At 49.5% G+C, this 19,572-nt stretch overlaps 1 protein-coding gene across 1 annotated transcript in view; it reads right to left on the bottom strand.

Moving 5' to 3' along the window:
- The window catches only part of shc3 (SHC (Src homology 2 domain containing) transforming protein 3), a 279,288-nt gene that overhangs the window by 87,907 nt on the left and 171,809 nt on the right, over positions 1-19,572 (bottom strand). Inside the window, exon 6 of the mRNA XM_038804769.1 lies at positions 2,756-2,807. Within this exon, the coding sequence (XP_038660697.1) occupies positions 2,756-2,807 (52 nt within the window). The remainder of the gene's footprint in view (positions 1-2,755; positions 2,808-19,572) is intronic.

Genomic DNA, 19,572 nt, shown 5'->3' with positions numbered 1-19,572 from the left:
GTTGAGGACTCCCTGGGTAACTCCATCTTGACTTTACACCACTGTGCTGCCACTTTTGCCTATAGGCAGGACGCACTTAGGGATGGTGATGGTAGTATAAGGGACATTATCTATAAGGTATAATTCCATGAACATGACAATGTCAGGCTGTTGCTTGAGTAGTGTGAGAGACAACTGTAGGTAAGGAGGACTTTGCTGGCTAGGTGTGCTGTTGTCATTTCCGATTCCTAGGTCGATGCCGAGTGGTCCGTTTAATTTTATTCCTTTTAGACTTTTTAACAGACTTTATATCTGAGTGGCTTCCCCAAAGGACATTAAACATGTTGGAAAACTGTCATGTCACTCCGCTATTTAAGACAGGAAGGAGGCAGTTACCCAGACACTATGATGTTGTCAATTTAACCTCAGTTGTGAGTAAATTACGAGAATCTATCATCGGGGACAGTGACGGAGCATTTAAACAGGTATAGTCTGATCAACAAGTCAGCATGGATTTATGAAGAGAAGACCATTTCTGACTAAACAAGTTGAATGTTTTGATGAGGTCACTAACAGAGCAGTATCTATGGATGTTGCCTATAAGAGCTTCCAGGAAGCATTTGATATGGTGCTGCATAAAAGATTGTTAGCAAATAAAACAAAACATGAAGTTGAAGGTAACCTTTGGACATGAGTTGATAATTAGTTGGGAGGTGGCAGATGGAGAGTAAGGATAAAGGGAATGTACTATAATAATCAGAATAATACTTGAATAAATGCAAGGAAGAAAAATTGGAAATTATTTTAACATTGAGCCAGGACAAAATATGAAGGAGCAAAGGGATTTGGTATTCCAAGTAAAAGCTAGTGTGCAAGCACAAATATTTAATCAAAAAGACTAATGCAGTGTTAGCCTTTATCTCATGAGGGTTAGAATACAAAAGAAGTTGTGCTTCATTTGCACAGAACCTTGCTCAGATATCATTTGAAGTACAGAGTTCAGTCCTGGGTGCTGGATTCACGAAGGATGTATTGGCCTTGGAGAAAATGTAGCACAGATTCACCAAAATAATAGGTAACAAGTATAAAATAATTAAATTATGAGAATAGTATGCATAAACATGAGTAGTTTCCCTTGGTGTTAGAAGGGATAATCTGTTTGAGAAATTTGAATCGATAGACAAATTCAGCAATAAAGCTGCAGAGAAACTACTCAGGTGGGGGAATCCAAAACAAGGGGACAAAACCCTAATAATTGAACATGGTCATTTGGGAATGAAATCAAGAAGCAGTTTTTCACATGAAGGTTAGTGCAATCATGGAACTGAATCATGGAATCAGAGAATTTACAATGCAGAAGGAGGCCATTCAGCCCATAGAGTCTGCACCAGCCCTTGGAAAGAGCACCCTACTTAAGCCCCATGTCTCCACCCTATCCCCTTTAACCCCGTGACCCAGTCTCCCAATTCCAAACAGCCTTTGAATGCTGGGCCAGTTGATATTTTGCATGCCTTATAACCTCAAGACTATAGAAGACTAACTTTGGTTAGTTAAGTGTATGAAGAGATTATGGTGTGGGAGGAGAATTATAATCAAGGGATTATAGATCAATGGCAGATAAATAGAAATAAGTACAAATTAGCCATGATCTAACTGAGTGGCAGAACAGGATGATGGGGCAGAAGGGCCTACTTCTGTTCCTATGCTTTAAGGATGGTTATCTTACATGGAATATTTACCCAATAAGCCATCAAGAAAATCAGAAGAACTTCCCTTTGCTAATATGTATTGTATTGGAGAGATACATGATGTAGAATAACATCAGGCAGCATGAGGCATGGCCTAGATATTTGATTGCACCCAGAATTAAGTACTGTACGCACCTGTTGCAATTGACTTGGGTGTTTATTAATGATACTACAGAAATACTATCCTGGAGGGATATTGGACATCTACAATGCTACTTAAATACAACCAGCATTTCTTAAAGGGGTGGTGCACTCTGGCTGCAAACACCAGGAGACAAATGGCTGAAAAAACACAAAGCTTCTGTCTTGCTGCCTTGGATGGCCTGCTGCAGGCAGTAGACAGGAGGAGGGGCATCCTCTTTCCCTGTTACCTGTTGAATTTGCTTGTCTAATTTTGTTACTGCATGATTGTAACATGTTTGCACATTTTTAATCTGATTACTTAGACTTGATGATTTTTTTTGATGTAAGTTACAGTACAATTCAGTTTTCAGGGCTTCGAACGATTTTCTTGAATAGAATGCCATCATTATTATTAACTTACATTGATTTTGTACCTTTAACATAATGAACTGCCCCACACGCTTCACACTACCATTGTAAAACAAAGTATGGCATAACAAGACATTAGGTCAGATAACAAAAAATAAATGGCCTTCAAGGAACATCTTAAAGGAGGCAAGTGGAATAAAGAGGTGGAGAGGAATAGGAGGGAATTCCATAACTTAGGACTTAGGCAGCTATAGGCATGGCCACCAATGGGTGGAGAAATTAAAATTGGGGGTGCACAAGAGACTACAATTAGAGGAGTGCAGACATCTTGGAGGATTGTCGGCATGGAGGAGATTACAAATGTAGGGAGCACTGAGACCATGGAGGGATTTGAAATCCACTCTTATAAACGTTTTCTCAAATTTGGGGTGAGTATAATTCTGAGGAAATCTTTTCTCATGTTCAGCTTAGTGTAATTCTATAGAAATGGAAATTTAATGAGTGACAATCTAAAAACATATAAAATCATTCACTACCTCGACGATTCACTGGGTCCTTTGCCACATATGCAACATAGTCGGTGGTGTCCTGTTATTTATAAAGGAGAAAAATGGTTCAATAGAATGATGGAAGATTCAGAACAAAGTATTTCATTTCATTCTCTGCCGAGAAACATTTAGAGAAGAGAACAAAAATACAAAATATTAAACTTATATTTTCTCTCATTATATTCTGTGCACTCAATTTGTGTAAAGTCTTCATTTTTTTAAAATTTAGTGTACCCAATTCATTTTCTCCAATTACAGGGCAATTTAGCGTGGCCAATTCACGTACATTGCACATCTTTGCGTTGTGGGGGCAAAACCCACATAAACACGGGGAGAATGTGCAAACTCCACACGGACAGTGACCCAGAGCCAGGATCGAACCTGGGACCTTGGCGCCATGAGGCAACAGGGCTAACCCACTGCGCCACTGTGCTGCCCTTGTGTAAAGTCTTCATGAAGGTTACTGATCAGAGTGAAAAAACAGTGAAACTCTTCACCTAAATATTTAATTTCAATATGAATGCCGGAACACACGCTGCAACAGCAAGCTGATTTCCAGCTTGCCAACTAGACATGAAAATAATATTGTGGACTAGCCAGGCCTTTCATTTACAAAAATTGCCTGATTGGAAATCTTGTAAAAAGGAAAGAAGGGAAACTAGAGTTCAGTTTAAAGCCCTCTCTACTTCCCTAGTTATATGGTTCACAAGAACACTGATCCCATTATGGTTCAGGTGTAGATCATTCAAATAGTAGAGCCCCAATTTGCCTCTATGGGTGCCAGTACCTCACAAACCACAACCCACTTCTACCACAGCAGTCTTCAAATCACGTATTCATTGAGCCTGGGGGCAGCACTGTGGCTCAGTGGTTAGCAATGCTGCCTCAGATCACTGAGGATCCGAGTTCAATCCCAGCCCCGGGTCACTATCCGTGTGGAGTTTGCACATTTCCCCGTGTCAACCGTGGGGTGGGTCTCACCCCCATAACCAAAGTTGTGCAGGGTAAGTGGATTGGCTATGCTAAATTGCCCCTTAAATGGAAAAAAAATTGGGTACTCCAAATTTATTTTAAAAAAGGAATTAATGATCCCACTCCGCCTCTCAGTGGGTGATCTCTAACTCAACGAGCCCCATGGGAGATCAATCTCGTCATCCCATGGGTCTCATTGGGGCTATAACAGGCACCTACATGCACCATGAAAAATGGATCCTCCCCCTACAACTGGAAGTTCCTCTCCAGCCCTCAACTGATGTTCCAAACCCTGGCAACACAGCTATCTGGACTCACGCTCTTTGCTGCAGAGACCAGTATCAATCCCTCTCACTATATTGCCGCCTTCTATCATTACATTCCTTTTTGATCCCCTCACTTGAATGGCTTCCTGTACTATGGTGTCATGGCCAATTTGCCCATTTGCCCCCCACTCTCATCCAAAGAAGCTGAGAGAACCTCAAATCTATTGGACAATTGCAGAGGCTGACACTCCTGCCCTCTAGGCCCCCTTCCTGCCTCACTCACAGTCATGCTCTCCTGTCCCTGACCATTCAACAAATCAGAAGACCCTTTCATAGGTAGTGTGAAGGCCTTCCCCTCCTTGATGTGCCTGCAGCTCAGGCTCCAGTTCAATGAATCTGAGCTGAATTACCTCAAGCTACAAACATACTGCAGATGTGTTTGCCCTGGATCACAATGGTATCCAGGTGCTCCCACATGCTGCAGTCTTGACACATCACCTGTCCTGTCATCCTTAATGTGTTTTAATTAATTACTTAATAATATTATGTACTTATTTATGTTGCTTTTTAATATATTTTATTAACTGTCCCACCAATTTGTACATTATTTTAAACCTGAGTCATAGAATAGACCTTAACCACTACTAGATACTCATCAAGGTAGCTCCTTTCCCTGTAGTGGAGTAAAAACCAATTCCAAACTCTCACATTTGCCCTCAGTTTCCTCAGCTGCATTTGTTGCATGATATTAGCGGGTAGGGTGGGTATGAGATGGTATGAAGAGTTGGGGGTGGTATGGAGGTGAGGGTGATAGGGATTGAGGGCTATGGGACCTCATGATCATCTCCAGAATTGGACGGAAGTCTCATAGAGAGGAGGTGGGCCTATTAACCCTGCTGCCTCTACACCAACACAGCTCCATCCCTGCTCTTGTTGTTAGATGTTGGGTGTCTTACTCTGAGAAAAACATCTGGCTGGAGGGAAAGATCCTTTTTCAAAGTAGCTTCTTTTTACATACTCAACTACGTACAGGATTATAAACACTAGGTCAGAGCAACCATTTGACTCTCAGATTTTCCACATTCCCTTGTATGTGACATCGGCATATCTTCAGTAGCCATTGTTAGAGTACAGTAAGAAGTTTTACAACACCAGGTTAAATTCCAATGGGGTTCTTTGGAATCACTAGCTTTCAGAGAGTAGCTGCTTCATCAATTCATCACTCACCTGATGAAGGAGCTACAGTCCGAAAGCTAGTGAAACCAAAGAAACCTGTTGGACTTTAACCTGGAGCTGTAAGACTTCTTACTGTGCCCAGCCCAGTCCAATGCTGGCATCTCCACATCATTGTTAGAGTAGTCTTAGAGTTACGCCTTTACTCGACATCACCGCCCAGTTCTTTATCCTTGCATGCTATGTACCAATCGTCTTACACAGCTCCCCAAATCTCTGTTTTTACAGTTCCTTTCGAGGCTGTTGAGAATCTGTTCATTCCAAACTCAATGAGTGAGGAAGGGAAAGAATTTGGGTTCTTGACTTATTGCCTGTCAAAACCTCACCTTGGACGAAGCCATTTGGCAATACCATAGAGTGGTAGCTGAGGGAGGTAAAATCAAAATCTTTGCTATTTCTGAAGAGGCTTTTAATGGTAAGGATCCCTCTCTTCACTTCTCTGTTGGCCCAAGGATGCCTCTGTGAACTTTGGAGGATCTCCAGGCAGAGTTCATGGAACCACCAGCCGCTCATCATAACTCAAAAGGTCATCAATGATGTAGTGACGTTGTTTAAAGCACTGCCTCAGGATGGGGTTGCTGTGAACATACTTCGACTCTTCATCGAGGCAGTCTGTGCAAATCTGCACACATTCCTCATTACACATTTGAGCCTCCTGAACCTTTTGCAACTTCCATGCCATCGCTGGCAAATATTGAGTGGTTAAGTTCATGACAGTCGCGACTTACTTGTCAAAAATATTTAACTTCTTCTAAATCATTGATTTCTTCAAATTTAAGGATTAGGTTTTGAGCTATACCAGCTTCTTTGCTTAACAAGGAGCAGGCCTGGTTTTGAATGACATATATGTCTCATCTCTGTGCCTTAATGTTGCATCAAACTGACCTTGATTACTCCTTGTCCCTGAAGTTTTAATTTTTTACAGCCACTTAACTCCATCAGGCAGAACTGAGGTTCCAGCTCCTGTATCCAATTTAAATTCTGTATGATGCCCATTGACATCAATGTTAGCAGGACAGTATTGGCATTGTTCTCTTTGATTTCACTGAGCCAACTTCCTGTGCAGAGTTTCCTTTAAAGGATTTTGCTTGGTTGCTTTGCAAACACAGGCTTTTTTGAATGACAGATTGGCCACGATTTACTGCGCAACCCACCACCTGTTTTTCAGCGGAGGAAGAGCCCGCCAGCGAGATTTTCTTGTCCCGCCATTTTCAATGGGATTTCCTACTCACTGCATCCCTCATCGCCAGGAAACCCATGTGCATCGGTGGGACTGAAATATCCTGCCAATGTGAACAGTAGATCCCGCTCATTGTTTGATCGACTTTGCTACGTCCTTGACATTCTGTGGTTCGGACGGGTCATTCTTTGTACCTGTGGACCTCCCTCCCGCCACAGTGGGGATATTGCAAAATAGCCTTTGGTGCTCTTTCAATCCACTTCTCTGGTTGCTGCTGTGATGCACTTTTAGATTTGCACCCAATAAACTGAATGTCTTTTTTCCCACAGGATTTCTCGCTTAGGCGGCACAGTAGCGTGGTGTTCTTTGTGTTTCTTATTCTCAGGATGGACATCGTAGTGTTCACAAAGACCCCACATGCTAAGTTCAATAACAAAGCTAACATTTATTACACTACTTAATATACAGCTCGGCCACTTACTCCTATAGCAAGCAATAATCTATTAAACTATAATATAGACTATATTAATACTTGTATCATGCACTCTGTCTTAAACTGTATTCTGCTCTCTCCTACACTCTCTCTCACTCTCTCCTACACTCTCTCCCACTCTCTCCTACACTCTCCCAGAAGCCTGAGAGTCAATCCTTTTTATAGTTCTCAGCTCCATCTAGTGATCAATTTATATGCTAGACATTCTACATAATGTCACAGGTAGCACAGTGGTTAACATTGTGCCAGGGATCCGGGTTCAATTCTCAGATGGAGTCACTGTCTGTGCGGAGTCAGCACATTCTCCCAGTGTCTGCGTGGGTTTCCCCTGGGTGCTCGGGTTTCCTCCCACAGTCCCAAAAGACGTGCTTGTTAGGTGAATTGGACATTTTGAATTCTCCCTCTGTGTACCCGAACAGGCGCCGGAATGTGACGACTAGGGGATTTTCACAAAAACTTCATGCAGCGTAAATGTAAGCCTACTTGAGACGCCAGTAAAGATTATTCTTATTATTATCACCCTTTACAAACACTTGGTTTTGTTTACACATTTCGGCCTACCAAGCTGAAGTTGTACTGCTTTGCTCAGCGTCAAATCTTATCTGGCAGGGTTTCTTATACTTTTAAAATTCCGTACTCACAAATGTCAGCCAAACAATAGGGTTCAATTATTAATTACTATTCCTGGTCAACTTGGAAGATGTTGGCTACCTTACTCTTAGCAATGTATCTGACTGGAGGGATAGATCCTTTCTCAAAGTAACTTCTATTTATATATGTAACTATGTACTGGATTACAGGGCACTACAACAGAACAATTGCTTTTCTCTCACATTCTCCTCATTCCCTTCTGCGTCACATCATTATTACATAATTCCATAAGCACATGCTCAGTAGCTATTGTTACGTTAACCCTTTACTCTACATCCACCTCAGGTCTGCTGGCAGAAAGCCCAACTTCAGGACATTCCCCACCACCCCATAATGCAAATAGCCAGGTCAGAGGGAGGATTGCGACATCAGAAAATGTCCTTACTCCTGATTCTCACCTCAAAGATAAAAATAAGGCCCAACATTTCAGGTCGATAACCTTTCATTAGAATTGGAAAAAGTTACCAAGGTAACAGGTTTTAGCAAACACTGAGGCAGAGAAAGTGTTGAAAGGAGCAAAAAACAAAAAGGAAGGTCTGTGATGGGCAGGAGAGATAAATGACAAAAGGGATGATGGTGCAAGGCAAAGGGTGATGGGACAAGGAAAACAAAGGGTGGGTCTAGAATTGGTTTAAAAATGGCAACAGCGATCATTATCAGCAGCTGCTGTGTGTAAAAATCAGTAAGAAGTCTTACAACACCAGGTTAAAGTCCAACAGGCTTGTTTCGAATCACTAGCTTTCAGAGCACTGCTCCTTCCTCAGGTGATTCACCCCAGTCCATCACCGGCATCTCCACATCACATAAAAATCAGGACAATGGTTAACGTCTGAGAATGTCCAACTCAATGTCGAATTTAGCAGGCTGCAGAGTGCCTGATCAAAAGGTATGGTTCTGCTCCTTGAACGTCCATTGAGCAATGTAAGAGGTCAAGGGCAAAGAGATCAGAGTGGGGCAAAGAGGTAAAATGACAGGTGACCAGAGTTCAGGGTCACAGTTGTGGACTGAATGGAGGTGTTCCACGAAGCGATCAGCAATCTCTATTTAGTCTCCCCAGTGTACGTGAGACTAAATTGTGAGCAGTGAATGTGGTATATTAAGTTGAAAAGTACAAGTAAGTTGCCTTTTTACCTGGAAAGAAGGATTAAGGATCTGTCCGATGGGATGGAAGGAGGTAAAAGGATAAATGTTGTTCTTCATAGATGCAGCCTGACCTGCTGAGTATGTCCAGCACTTTTTGTTTCCACCTCAGACTTCCAGCAGTCACAGTATTTTGCTTTTGTATTAATGTTCTGTGATAATTGACTCAAATTAAATTTCCCCTAAAACTGCAGACATTAATCTTGTTCTCTCTAATCCAACAATTTACGAATTGTATCTGTGCTACACGAGTAAGTGGCATGTCAAATTTATGGGCACAAAACAATAGAGCCACAAAAGACAAAATCATGGGATGGATAACTCTAACGATTGTAAACAACTTAACTGCTGTCTGTCTTCTCCAGATCAGGATGAAGGAATGTAAAAAATATTTTGGGATAAAAGCCAGATAGTGTTTGAAAAATATCAATTTCATTTTACCATTGGAATGACCTGTATTATTCAATTAATCATTTTCAAAATTTATACAATGTCCAGTTCTACATGGTTTTGTTTTTTCCACAATTCTCCCCTGCACTTCAATCATTGGAAAAAAATTTAAATGCCTGCATATCTCCTCATTGCATTTCAATTCCCATCAGTACTAGGGCGCGATTTAACAGGCAAGAAAACACAGTCCTGTTTTGGGTGCATCTGACGGGGTGTTTCCCGGATCCGAGAACGGTACCACTATCTAACAGGACTCTGCCATTTATTTTTAGCCTCGGTTGGGAATGCCCAGTCGAGGCCGCACTCAACTAATTTCCTGCACTGAAGAACTGAGCTTGTCAGTGCAGGAAGATAACTCACTGATTGGGGCACCCCCTCTCATCCCACCTCTTAAGGGCAGGGCACCCCCTGGCACAGAAAACCTGGCACCCAGGCACTTTGGCACATCCAGCTTGTCACCGTGGCAGTGCCCCTGCCAGCCTGACAGTGACACCTGGGTGGCACTGCCAAGGTGCTAGGCTGACAGTGCCAAGTACCCAGGTGCTAGCTGGCGTGCCAGTGTACCACCCTGCCCAGGGGGCTTCCAATGGCCAGGAAGATCTCCCCAGGTGCTTTTAGGGGCTGGTTTAGCTCACTCAGCTAAATCGCTGGCTTTTAAAGCAGACCAAGCAGGCCAGCAGCACGGTTCGATTCCCGTACCAGCCTCCCCGGACAGGCGCCGGAATGTGGCGACTAGGGCCTTTTCACAGTAACTTCATTGAAGCCTACTCGTGACAATAAGCGATTTTCATTTCATTCATTTTCATTTCATTTTCATTATGCCTGGGTCACCTTTGTGCTAAACGGTATCATGGCAAGGTCTCACAGGTTAGGCTGTTAGTTCCGGGCCTTGGGTGAATGTGGCACAGACATATTTAAATGAGCCTAATGGCTCACTTAAATATGTTAATTTGGATCACGCCCAAAAAAGGCAAGATCCAGATCATGACGTCTCACGAGGTATTGTCAAACCTTCGCAAATTTAATAGCCTCATCGGGTCACTGAGTCGGGCGCAATGAGGGCATTAGATGGCACCCATTGTCTCATTATGTATATATTCAAGTTCTGTTCACAATGACTCAGATTGGTGACGCTGCTACCAATCACTCAAAGGGTGATGAATGTTTGGATAAAAGCAAATTACTGTGGATGCTGGAATCTGAAATGAAAGAGAAAATGCTGGAAAATCTCAGCAGGTCTGGCAGCAGCTGTAAGGCGAGAAAAGAGCTAATGTTTTGAGCCCAATGACTCTTTGTCAAAGCTAACAGACAGAGAGAGTGGGAAATATTTATACTGTGGAGCGAGAATGAAAGATTGCCCTGTAAATGAATGTTTGGAGTTCTCTAACCCAGAGAACTGTGGATGACCAATCATTGAGCATGCTCAAGACGGAAACCGATAGATCTCTGGATACTAATGACATCAAGGGATATGGGGATAGTGCAGGAAAGATAGATGATCATCCATGATCGAATTGAATGGCAGAGTGGACTTGCTGGGCCGAATTTCCTACTCCTGTTCCTATGATCAGTACTGTATTATTTTAAATCAATATATGGGTGCGAATATGTATTTAAACAGTTGGTATTTTAGGAAATTAAGTCATTAGACAGACAATGTTATTCAGTTCACAACATAGTGGGACAACATTTCAAATGATATTGCCCTGTAAATCCCCCAGTTCCCATTCTATTTTAGTGTTTGTACCCTAACTACACCCTGTCAAATGGAATAGATGTGGAAGGCAGTATGGGGGGCGATTCTCCCAAATGGAGCCCAAGTGTTCGCGCCGTCGTGAACGCCACAGGGGGCCAGCACGGCACTGGAGCAGTTCACGCTGCTCCAACCTCCCTTCCCTGCGTCAAATGGGCGCCGCGCCAACCCGTGCATGCACAGTTGGGCCACGCCAACCTGCGCATGCGCGGGGGACTTCTTCCGCTTGCTGGCCCCGACTCAACATGGCGTCGGTGTTCAGGGGCCGGCCGCAGAGGAAAGTAGGCCGGGTGGAGGAGAGGCCGGCCCACAGATCGGTGGGCCCCTATTGCGGGCCACATCTCATCGAAGGCCCCCCCACTGGGGACGTAGCCCCTCCCCCCCCACCCCCCCCCCCCCCCCAACAGGCCGCCTCCCGAATGTTTGCGAAGAGTTCCCGCCGGCAGCGACCAGGGGTGAACGGCGCCGGTAGGACTCTGTCATATCCACGCGGCCGCTCGCCCATCCGGGCTGGAGAATCGGCGACCCCACCAAATTCCAGCGGCCCACTCTTCCTCCACCTCCCTCCTTGCTGGGGTCTGGCAGCCAGAACTCTCCAAAATCCCATACTTAATCTATAAATATGGGGTGTGATTGTCTGGAAAGTTTTCTAAGTGTGGTAGCGAGCAGGAACTGCCCGGCACTCAGCCCGTCGAAACCGGCAACACAATACAATGTTAATTGTTCCACTTAATGAGTCCCCCGCCGCAAATGAAGGCTCGCCAGCCAATTCGCCAGGACCACATTCGCTAGCCTCCCCGCTAACAGCTTAAACAGCTCTTAATCAGCCAATCACGCTCAGCTCACAGCCATGGCACCAAGAAGACACTGACCTGGGGAGGCTTCTGGATGCAGTGGAGGCCAGGAGGGATGTCCTGCTCCCCCGAAGGTCCCGGTGGGTGAGCCACAAGGCAGCCAGTGCAGCCTGGGATGAAGTGGCAGAGGCCATCAGCTCGGGAAAGGGGACCAGGAGGACTGGCCTCCAGTGCCCCAAGAAGGTCAATGCCCTACACTGGGCCGCAATTGTGAAGTTGGCCTGCCTCCCCCCCAAAACCCTTCCCCCCCCTAACCATCCCTTTACCCCCCAACCCTTCTTTCACACCCCCAACCCTTCTTTCACACCTCTCCAAACCCTTCCTTCAACCCCCCCACCCTTCCTTCCCCCTGCACTGTTCCATCAACCCCCACCCCCACCCCCCCAGCCCTCCCTTCAACCCCTCCAGCCCTCCCTTCACTGGCCCATCCCCATCACCCCGCACACGACGGTGAACAACGTGCACGGATAACGATGCCCTCTCTGTGTCCCCCGCAGGAGAAGCCATCCCACAACCATTGGGAGAGAGCTCAGACTGGCGGCGGGGTGCCGGACATAAGAATCCTCACCACCTTCGAGGAATGGGCCCTGGAGTTGATGGAGGTCGCTGAGGTCACAGCAGTCACCAACGCGGAGGTCGGCGCAAGCCACAGAAGTAGGGATCCATCGGAACCCACCCGGATGACCTGTCAAATGTGAGTTATAATTGCCAAACAGACTGATCCATTCCTATCACTGACCACGTGTTTGTTCTCCCGCATGACCTCCAGCCAACAGTGCCAGCCCATCCAGTGTTGTCCCACACCCAGCCTCCCTTGAGACCACTTGGAGGAGAGCTCCGCGGATGCAACCACCAATGCGTCACAGCTGTTATCCCCACCTCCAGTAACGCAGAGACTCGCACCTCAGTGGGCAATGGTAGTGGTCAGGCTTCTGGGCACATTCTGGCAAGCACTTCATAGTTGCCGATACACATCAGATGAAGGCCTCTCCCGCCGGCGTGGTTTAAACCACCTCTGTGCCGGCGGGATTGGTGGCGCAAGTGGGCCCCCGGGGTCCTGGGGGGTAGCGCGGGGCGATCGGACCCCGGGTGGTGCCCCCACGGTGGCCTGGCCCGCGATCAGGGCCCACTGATTGGTGGGCGGGCCAGTGCCGTTGGGGCACTCTTTTTCTTCCGCCACAGCCTCCACCATGGCGGAGGTGGAAGAGACCCCCTCCACCGCGCATGCGTCGGTGGTGACGTCAGCGGCCTCTGACGCTCCGGCGCATGTGCGGACTCACGCCGACTGGGATGGGCCAGTGAAGGGAGGGTTGGAGGGGTTGAAGGGAGGGCTGGGGGGGAGGGGGGGTTTGATGGAACAGTGCAGGGGGAAGGAAGGGTGGGGGGGTTGAAGGAAGGGTTTGGAGAGGTGTGAAAGAAGGGGTGGGGGGTAAAGGGATGGTTGGGGGGGGGAAGGGGTTTGGGGGGAGGCGGGCCAACTTCACAATTGCGGCCCAGTGTAGGGCATTGACCTTCTTTCGACCAGCCCCGACGCCGATCAGCGTGACGCCAAAAGCCGTTGCCACTGGTCGGCGGAGCGGGGGCCACTCCGGTGCGGGCCTAGGCCCTAAAAGTGCGGAGAATTCCACACCTTTGGGGAGGCCCGACACCGGAGTGGTTGGTGCCACTCCGCTATGCCAGGACCCCCCGCCCCGCCGGGTAGGGGAGAATTTCGCCCCTGGTGTTGCTGAGACTTCATAGCTGCCAGCCAATCAGGTTGGTCAAAGCTGTCTGGGGTAGGGACTTCCTCCCAAATGAGGACGGAAGTCTCACTCCTAAACAATTATGATTGCTTTCATTTTCTGTCGGGAGAAGGAGTTGGGAATGTGGCAGCCTGTAAGATTCAGCCCATGGTAACTGAGAAGCAGCTGGTTGTTTTCTCGGCTTAGAAAATTCGGTCCTGACTTCCGGTGGCGGCAATGTGGAGCTAAGCCGCACGTTCGGCAGCTCCCGCTAATAACGAACTTTGGGGCTCTTTTCAGGGCCCCCAACGGAACTTCGTCGACGAATCCCGACGTGGAGTAGATCCCTAAGGTCCTATGGTCCGGACCAGGAGTGGGGTAAGCAGAAAAACAGTGGAAGCGCCCCTGGAAAAGCGGGGGAAGAGAAACAAAATGGCGGCCGGCGGAGCCCTCGAAGAGCTGAGGCAGTGGGCGCAGGTGCAGCAGGAGACTCTGCTGCGCTGCTTCCAGGAGCTTAAGGTGGAGCTGCTGGAGTCGCTGAAGGCTACCACCAGAGAGCTGATGGAGACTCAGACAGCCCAGGGGGCCGCGATTCGGGAGCTGCAGCAGCAGGCCGCCGCAAGGGAGGATGTGGCCATCGCGGGGAAGGTGGAGATGCACGAGACGCTCCATAAAAGGTGGCAGGAGCGGTTCGAGGAGCTGGACAAGTGGTCGAGGTGGAAGGATTTGCGGATCCTGGGCCTCACGGAGGGACTGGAGGGGTCAGACCTGGCGGCCTATGTGGTCGTTATGCTGAACTCATTGATGGGAGTTGGGTCCTTCCAGGGGCCCCTGGAGTTGGAGGGGGCCCACAGAATTCTGGCTAGGAGGCCCAAGCCGAATGAGCCGCCACAGGCGGTGTTGGTGCGGTTTCACCGGTTCGTTGATCGTGAGCGCGTGCTCCGGTGGGCCAAGAAGGAGCGGAGCAGCAAGTGGGAGAAGACGGAGGTGTGGATCTTCCAGGACTGAAGTGCGGAGGTGGCTAAGCGGAGGGCCGGGTTCAACCGGACGAAGGCGGTGCTCCACAGACGGAGCGTGAAGTTTGGCATGTTGCAGCCGTCGCGTCTGTGGGCACCATTATTTTGAGTCCCCGGAGGAGGCGTGGGCCTTTGTGCAGGCCGAGAAACTAGACTCAAACTGAGGGTCAAAGATGGGGGATGTTGTATGATAATGTAATTGTGTTTAATTGCTGCTGAAATGGCCAGGAAGGAACCGGAGGATGCAGGGGGGGAGGTGGGGGGGAGGTGGGGGGGGGGGGGGGGGGGGGGGGGGGGGGGGGGGGGGAGAGTTGCCACCGTGGGGAACAGGCCGAGCGGGGGACGCTGGCCAGTGGTGGGCAGGGGATGGGTTATGGCTAATCGGCAGGGGAGGGTGGCAGGGAGCCCTCTGATCTGGCTGATAACCTGGAATGTGAGGGGGCTGAATGGGCCAGTCAAACGGGCCCGGGTGTTTGCGCACTTGAAGGGGCTGAAGGCGGATGTGGCCATGCTCCAGGAGACACACCTGAAAGTGGCGGACCAGGTTCGGCTGAGGAAGGGATGGGTGGGCCAAGTATTTCATTCAGGGCTGGATTAGAAGAATCGGGGGGTGGCGATCCTGGTGGGAAAGTGGGTGTCGTTTGAGGCGTTGAGGGTGGTGGCTGACAGTGGCGGGGGGTATGTGATGGTGAGTGGTAAGCTGTAGGGGGAGCGGGTGGTGTTGGTAAATGTTTACGCCCCAAATTGGGACGATGCGGGGTTTATGCGGTGCATGTTGGGCGCATTCCGGACCTGGTGGTGGGGGGCCTGATCATTGGGGGGGGAGGGGGACTTCAACACGGTGCTGGATCCCCCATTGGATCGATCCAATCCCGGACGGGTAGGGGGCCAGCGGCGGCTAAGGTGTTGAGGGGATTTATGGACCAGATGGGAGGGGTGGATCCCTGGAGGTTTGCGAGGCCAAGGGCAAGGGAGTACTCATTTTTCTCCCACGTGCATAAGGCCTATTCGAGGATTGATTTTTTTGTCCTGAGCAGGGGGCTGGTTTTGAGGGTGGAAGATGTTGAATACTCTGCCATTGCCATTTCGGATCATGCCCCGCACTGGGTGGACCTCGGGCTGGGGGAAGGGAGGGACCAGGGAGGGCTTCTGGCAGATGAGGAGGTGGCCGGGACGGTTCGGGGGTGTATTGAGAGGTACCTTGAGGCCACGATAACGGGGAGGTCCGAGTGGGGACGGTCTGGGAGGCATTGAAGGCGGTGATTAGAGGGGAGTTGATTTCCATCCGAACCCATAGGGAGAGGGGGGAGCAGAGGGAGCGGGAGAGACTGATAGGGGAGATGGTGAGGGTGGATAGGAGATATGCGGAGGCTCCGGAGGAGGGATTGCTGGGGGAGAGGCGTAGCCTTCAGGCCAGGTTCGACCTATTGACTACCAGAAAGGCGGAAGCTCAGTGGAGGAAAGCACAGGGGGCGGTGTATGAATATGGGGAGAAGGCGAGCATGATGCTGGCACACCAGCTCCGAAAGCGGGATGCGGCCAGGGAGATTGGGGGAGTGACGGATCGAGTTGGGACATAGTGCGGAGGGGGGTAGACATTAATGGGGTCTTTAGGGACTTTTATGGGGAACTGTACCGGTCTGAACCCCCGGTGGAGGGGGGGGGAATGGGGCGTTTCTTGGACAAGCTGCGATTTCCGAGGGTAGAGGAGGGGCAGGTGGAGGGACTGGGGGCACCGATTGAGCTGGAGGAGCTGGTTAAAGGGATAGGGAGCATGCAGTCGGGGAAGGCGCCGGGGCTGGATGGGTTTCCGGCCGAATTTTATAAAAGGTATGCGGACCTGTTGGGCCCCCGGTTGGTCCGGACCTTTAACGAGGCAAGGGAGGGGGGGGGCTTTACCCCCAACTATGTCACGGGCCCTGATTTCCTTGATCCTGAAGCGGGACAAGGACCCTCTGCAGTGTGGGTCATATAGGCCGATCTCGCTGCTAAATGTAGACGCCAAGCTGCTGGCAAAGATCTTATCCACAAGAATAGAGGATTGTGTGCCGGGGGTCATTCACGAGGACCAGACGGGGTTTGTGAAGGGAAGGCAGTTGAATACTAATGTACGAAGGCTCCTCAATGTTATTATGATGCCGGCTGTGGAAGGGGAGGCGGAGATAGTGGTGGCATTAGATGCGGAGAAGGCCTTTGATAGGGTGGAGTGGGGGTATCTGTGGGAGGTGTTGGAAAGGTTTGGGTTTGGGGAGGGGTTTGTCCGTTGGGTGAGGTTGCTCTATGCGGCCCCGATGGCGAGTGTAGCCACGAATAGGAGGAGGTCGGAGTACCTTCGGCTGTACCGGGGGATGAGACAGGGTTGTCCCCTGTCCCCCTTGCTCTTTGCGTTGGCAATTGAGCCCCTTGCCATGGCGTTGAGGGAGTCAGGGAACTGGAGGGGCCTGGTGCGGGGTGGGGAGGAGCATCGAGTGTCGCTTTATGCGGACGACCTGTTTCTGTATGTGGCGGGCCCGGTGGGGGGGATGCCGGAGGCGATGAGGATTCTCAGCGAATTTGGGGGCTTCTCTGGGTATAAGCTAAACCTGGGCAAGAGCGAGTTGTTTGTGGTGCACCCGGGGGATCAGGAGGAGGGGATTGGTAGGCTCCCACTGAAGCAGGCAGGGAAGAGCTTCAGGTACCTAGGAGTCCAGGTGGCTGGGAGCTGGGGGTCCCTGCACAAGCTCAACCTCACAAGGTTGGTGGAGCAGATGGAGGAGGAGTTCAAAAGGTGGGATATGTTACCGCTGTCACTGGTGGGGAGGGTGCAGTCCGTTAAGGTGATGGTGCTCCCGAGGTTTTTGTTTCTGTTCCAGTGCCTTCCAATCCTTATCCCGAAGGCCTTTTTTAGGAGGGCCAACAGGAGTATTACGGGATTTGTGTGGGTGAGAAGGGTGTTCTTGGAATGGGGCAGGGATAGGGGGGGCTGGCGCTGCCCAACCTCTGTGGGTACTATTGGGCTGCCAACGCAGCAATGGTGCGTAAGTGGATAATGGATGGGGAAGGGGCAGCGTGGAAGTGGATGGAGATGGCGTCCTGTGTGGGCACGAGCCTGGAGGCGCTGGTAACGGCACCGTTGCCACTCCCTCCAACGTGGTATACCACGAGCCCGGTGGTGGCGGCTACCCTCAAAATTTGGGGGCAATGGAGACGGCATAGGGGAGAAGTGGGGGGCTCGATGGGGGCCCCGATACAGGGGAACCATCGGTTTGTTCCAGGGAGCATTGATGGCGGATTTCTGGGCTGGCACAGGGTGGGCGTTAGGAGGTTGAGGGACCTGTTTGTGGAGAGGAGGTTTGCGAGCTTGGGGGAGTTAGAGGGGAAGTTTGGGCTCCCCCCGGGGAACATGTTTAGGTACATGCAGGTTAGGGCATTTGCCAGGCGGCAGGTGGAGGGGTTTCCCTTGTTGCCCCCACGTGGGGTACGGGACAGGGTGCTCTCGGGGGTGTGGGTTGGAGGAGGGAGAATTTCGGACATATACCGGGTAATGCAGGAGGTAGACGAGGCCTCGGTGGAGGAACTGAAGGGTAAATGGGAAGAGGAGCTGGGTGAGGAGATTGAGGAGGGGACATGGGCGGATGCCCTGGAGAGAGTGAATTCCTCCTCTTCCTGTGTGAGGCTTAGCTTCATACAGTTCAAGGTGCTGCATAGGGCCCACATGACTGGGACGAGGATGATTAGGTTTTCGGGGGCTAAGACAGGTGTGCTAGGTGCTCGGGGAGCCCAGCGAACCACGCCCATATGTTTTGGGTGTGCCCAGCACTGGGGGAGTTTTGGAAGGGGGTAGCAAAGATGGTGTCGAGGGTGGTGGGATCCAGGGTCAAGCCAGGCTGGAGACTCACAATTTTTGGGGTTGCAGTGGAGCCTGGAGTGCAGGAGGCGAAAGAGGCCGGTGTCCTGGCCTTTGCGTCCCTAGTAGCCCGGCGGAGGATTCTTCTTCAGTGGAAGGATGCGTGGCCCCCAAGTGTGGGGGCCTGGATCAATGATATGGCGGGGTTCATCAAATTGGAGAAGGTGAAATTTGCCCTGAGGGGATCAGTACAGGGGTTCTTTAGGCGGTGGCAGCCTTTCCTGAACTTCCTGGCGGAACGGTAGGGAAATAGGCCGGCAGTGGTTCTGTGGGAGGAAGAACTGTGTACATGGGTTTATTGGATGTGGCGGGTGTTATCTCTTTCCTTTTTGTTGTTTGCTTTTTTTTGTTTTTGTAGTTGCTTTTATAGTTGGGTGGGTGTTGTTCTTGGGTTTTTACCATGGCTGTTTTGTTAATATTGTTTTGTTGTTTATATTTTGTGAAAACCTTAATAAAAATTATTTTTTAAAAAGGGTAAAGCACAAAGTTTGAAATCAAAAAGGCTAATCAGAGCATGGCCTCTTGGGGCACTGGATGCTGGTGGGCTGACTAGTGTGTGCGTGTGTGTGAGAGGATAAGGTGTGTGTTTGTGTGGATGAGTGTGTGTAAGGGGACATGTGTGTGGGAGGGCGTGTATGTGAATGAGGATAGGTGTATGTGAGGATGAGTATGTGTGAAGATATGTGAGTGTGTGAGGATGGGGGTATGTGGGAGGATGAGATGTCGGAGGATGAGTGTGTGTGTGGGTGAGGATGAGTGTGTGTGTGGGTGAGGATGATTGTGTGTGTGGGTGAGAATGAGTGTGTGTGTGTGTGTGTGTGGGTAAGGATGAGTGTGCATGTGAATGAATGATGAGGATTTGTGTGTGTGAGAGAGATGAGTGTGTGAAAGAGAGATGAGTGTGTGTGAGAGAGATGAGTGTGTACATGTGTGAAAGAGAGGACTGTGTCTGAGGGTGAGATGTGTGTAAGGGCAAGGATGAGGTGTGTGCATGTGAGGATGAGTGTGTGTGTGTGAGTGTGAATGATGAGTGTGTGTTTGTGTGTGAGTGAGAGATGAGTGTATGTGAGAGAGATGCATGTGTATATGTGTGAAAGAGAGGAGTGTGTGTGAGGGTGAGAATGTGATGTGTGTAAGGGTGAGGACGAGGTGTGTGCATGTGAGTGTGAATGATGAGTGTGTGTTTGTGT

The sequence above is a fragment of the Scyliorhinus canicula genome, chromosome 8 (assembly GCF_902713615.1).
Source record: "Scyliorhinus canicula chromosome 8, sScyCan1.1, whole genome shotgun sequence".
In the NCBI taxonomy this organism is placed as follows: Eukaryota; Metazoa; Chordata; class Chondrichthyes; order Carcharhiniformes; family Scyliorhinidae; genus Scyliorhinus; species Scyliorhinus canicula.
This window is presented reverse-complemented; position numbering and strand designations above follow the sequence as displayed.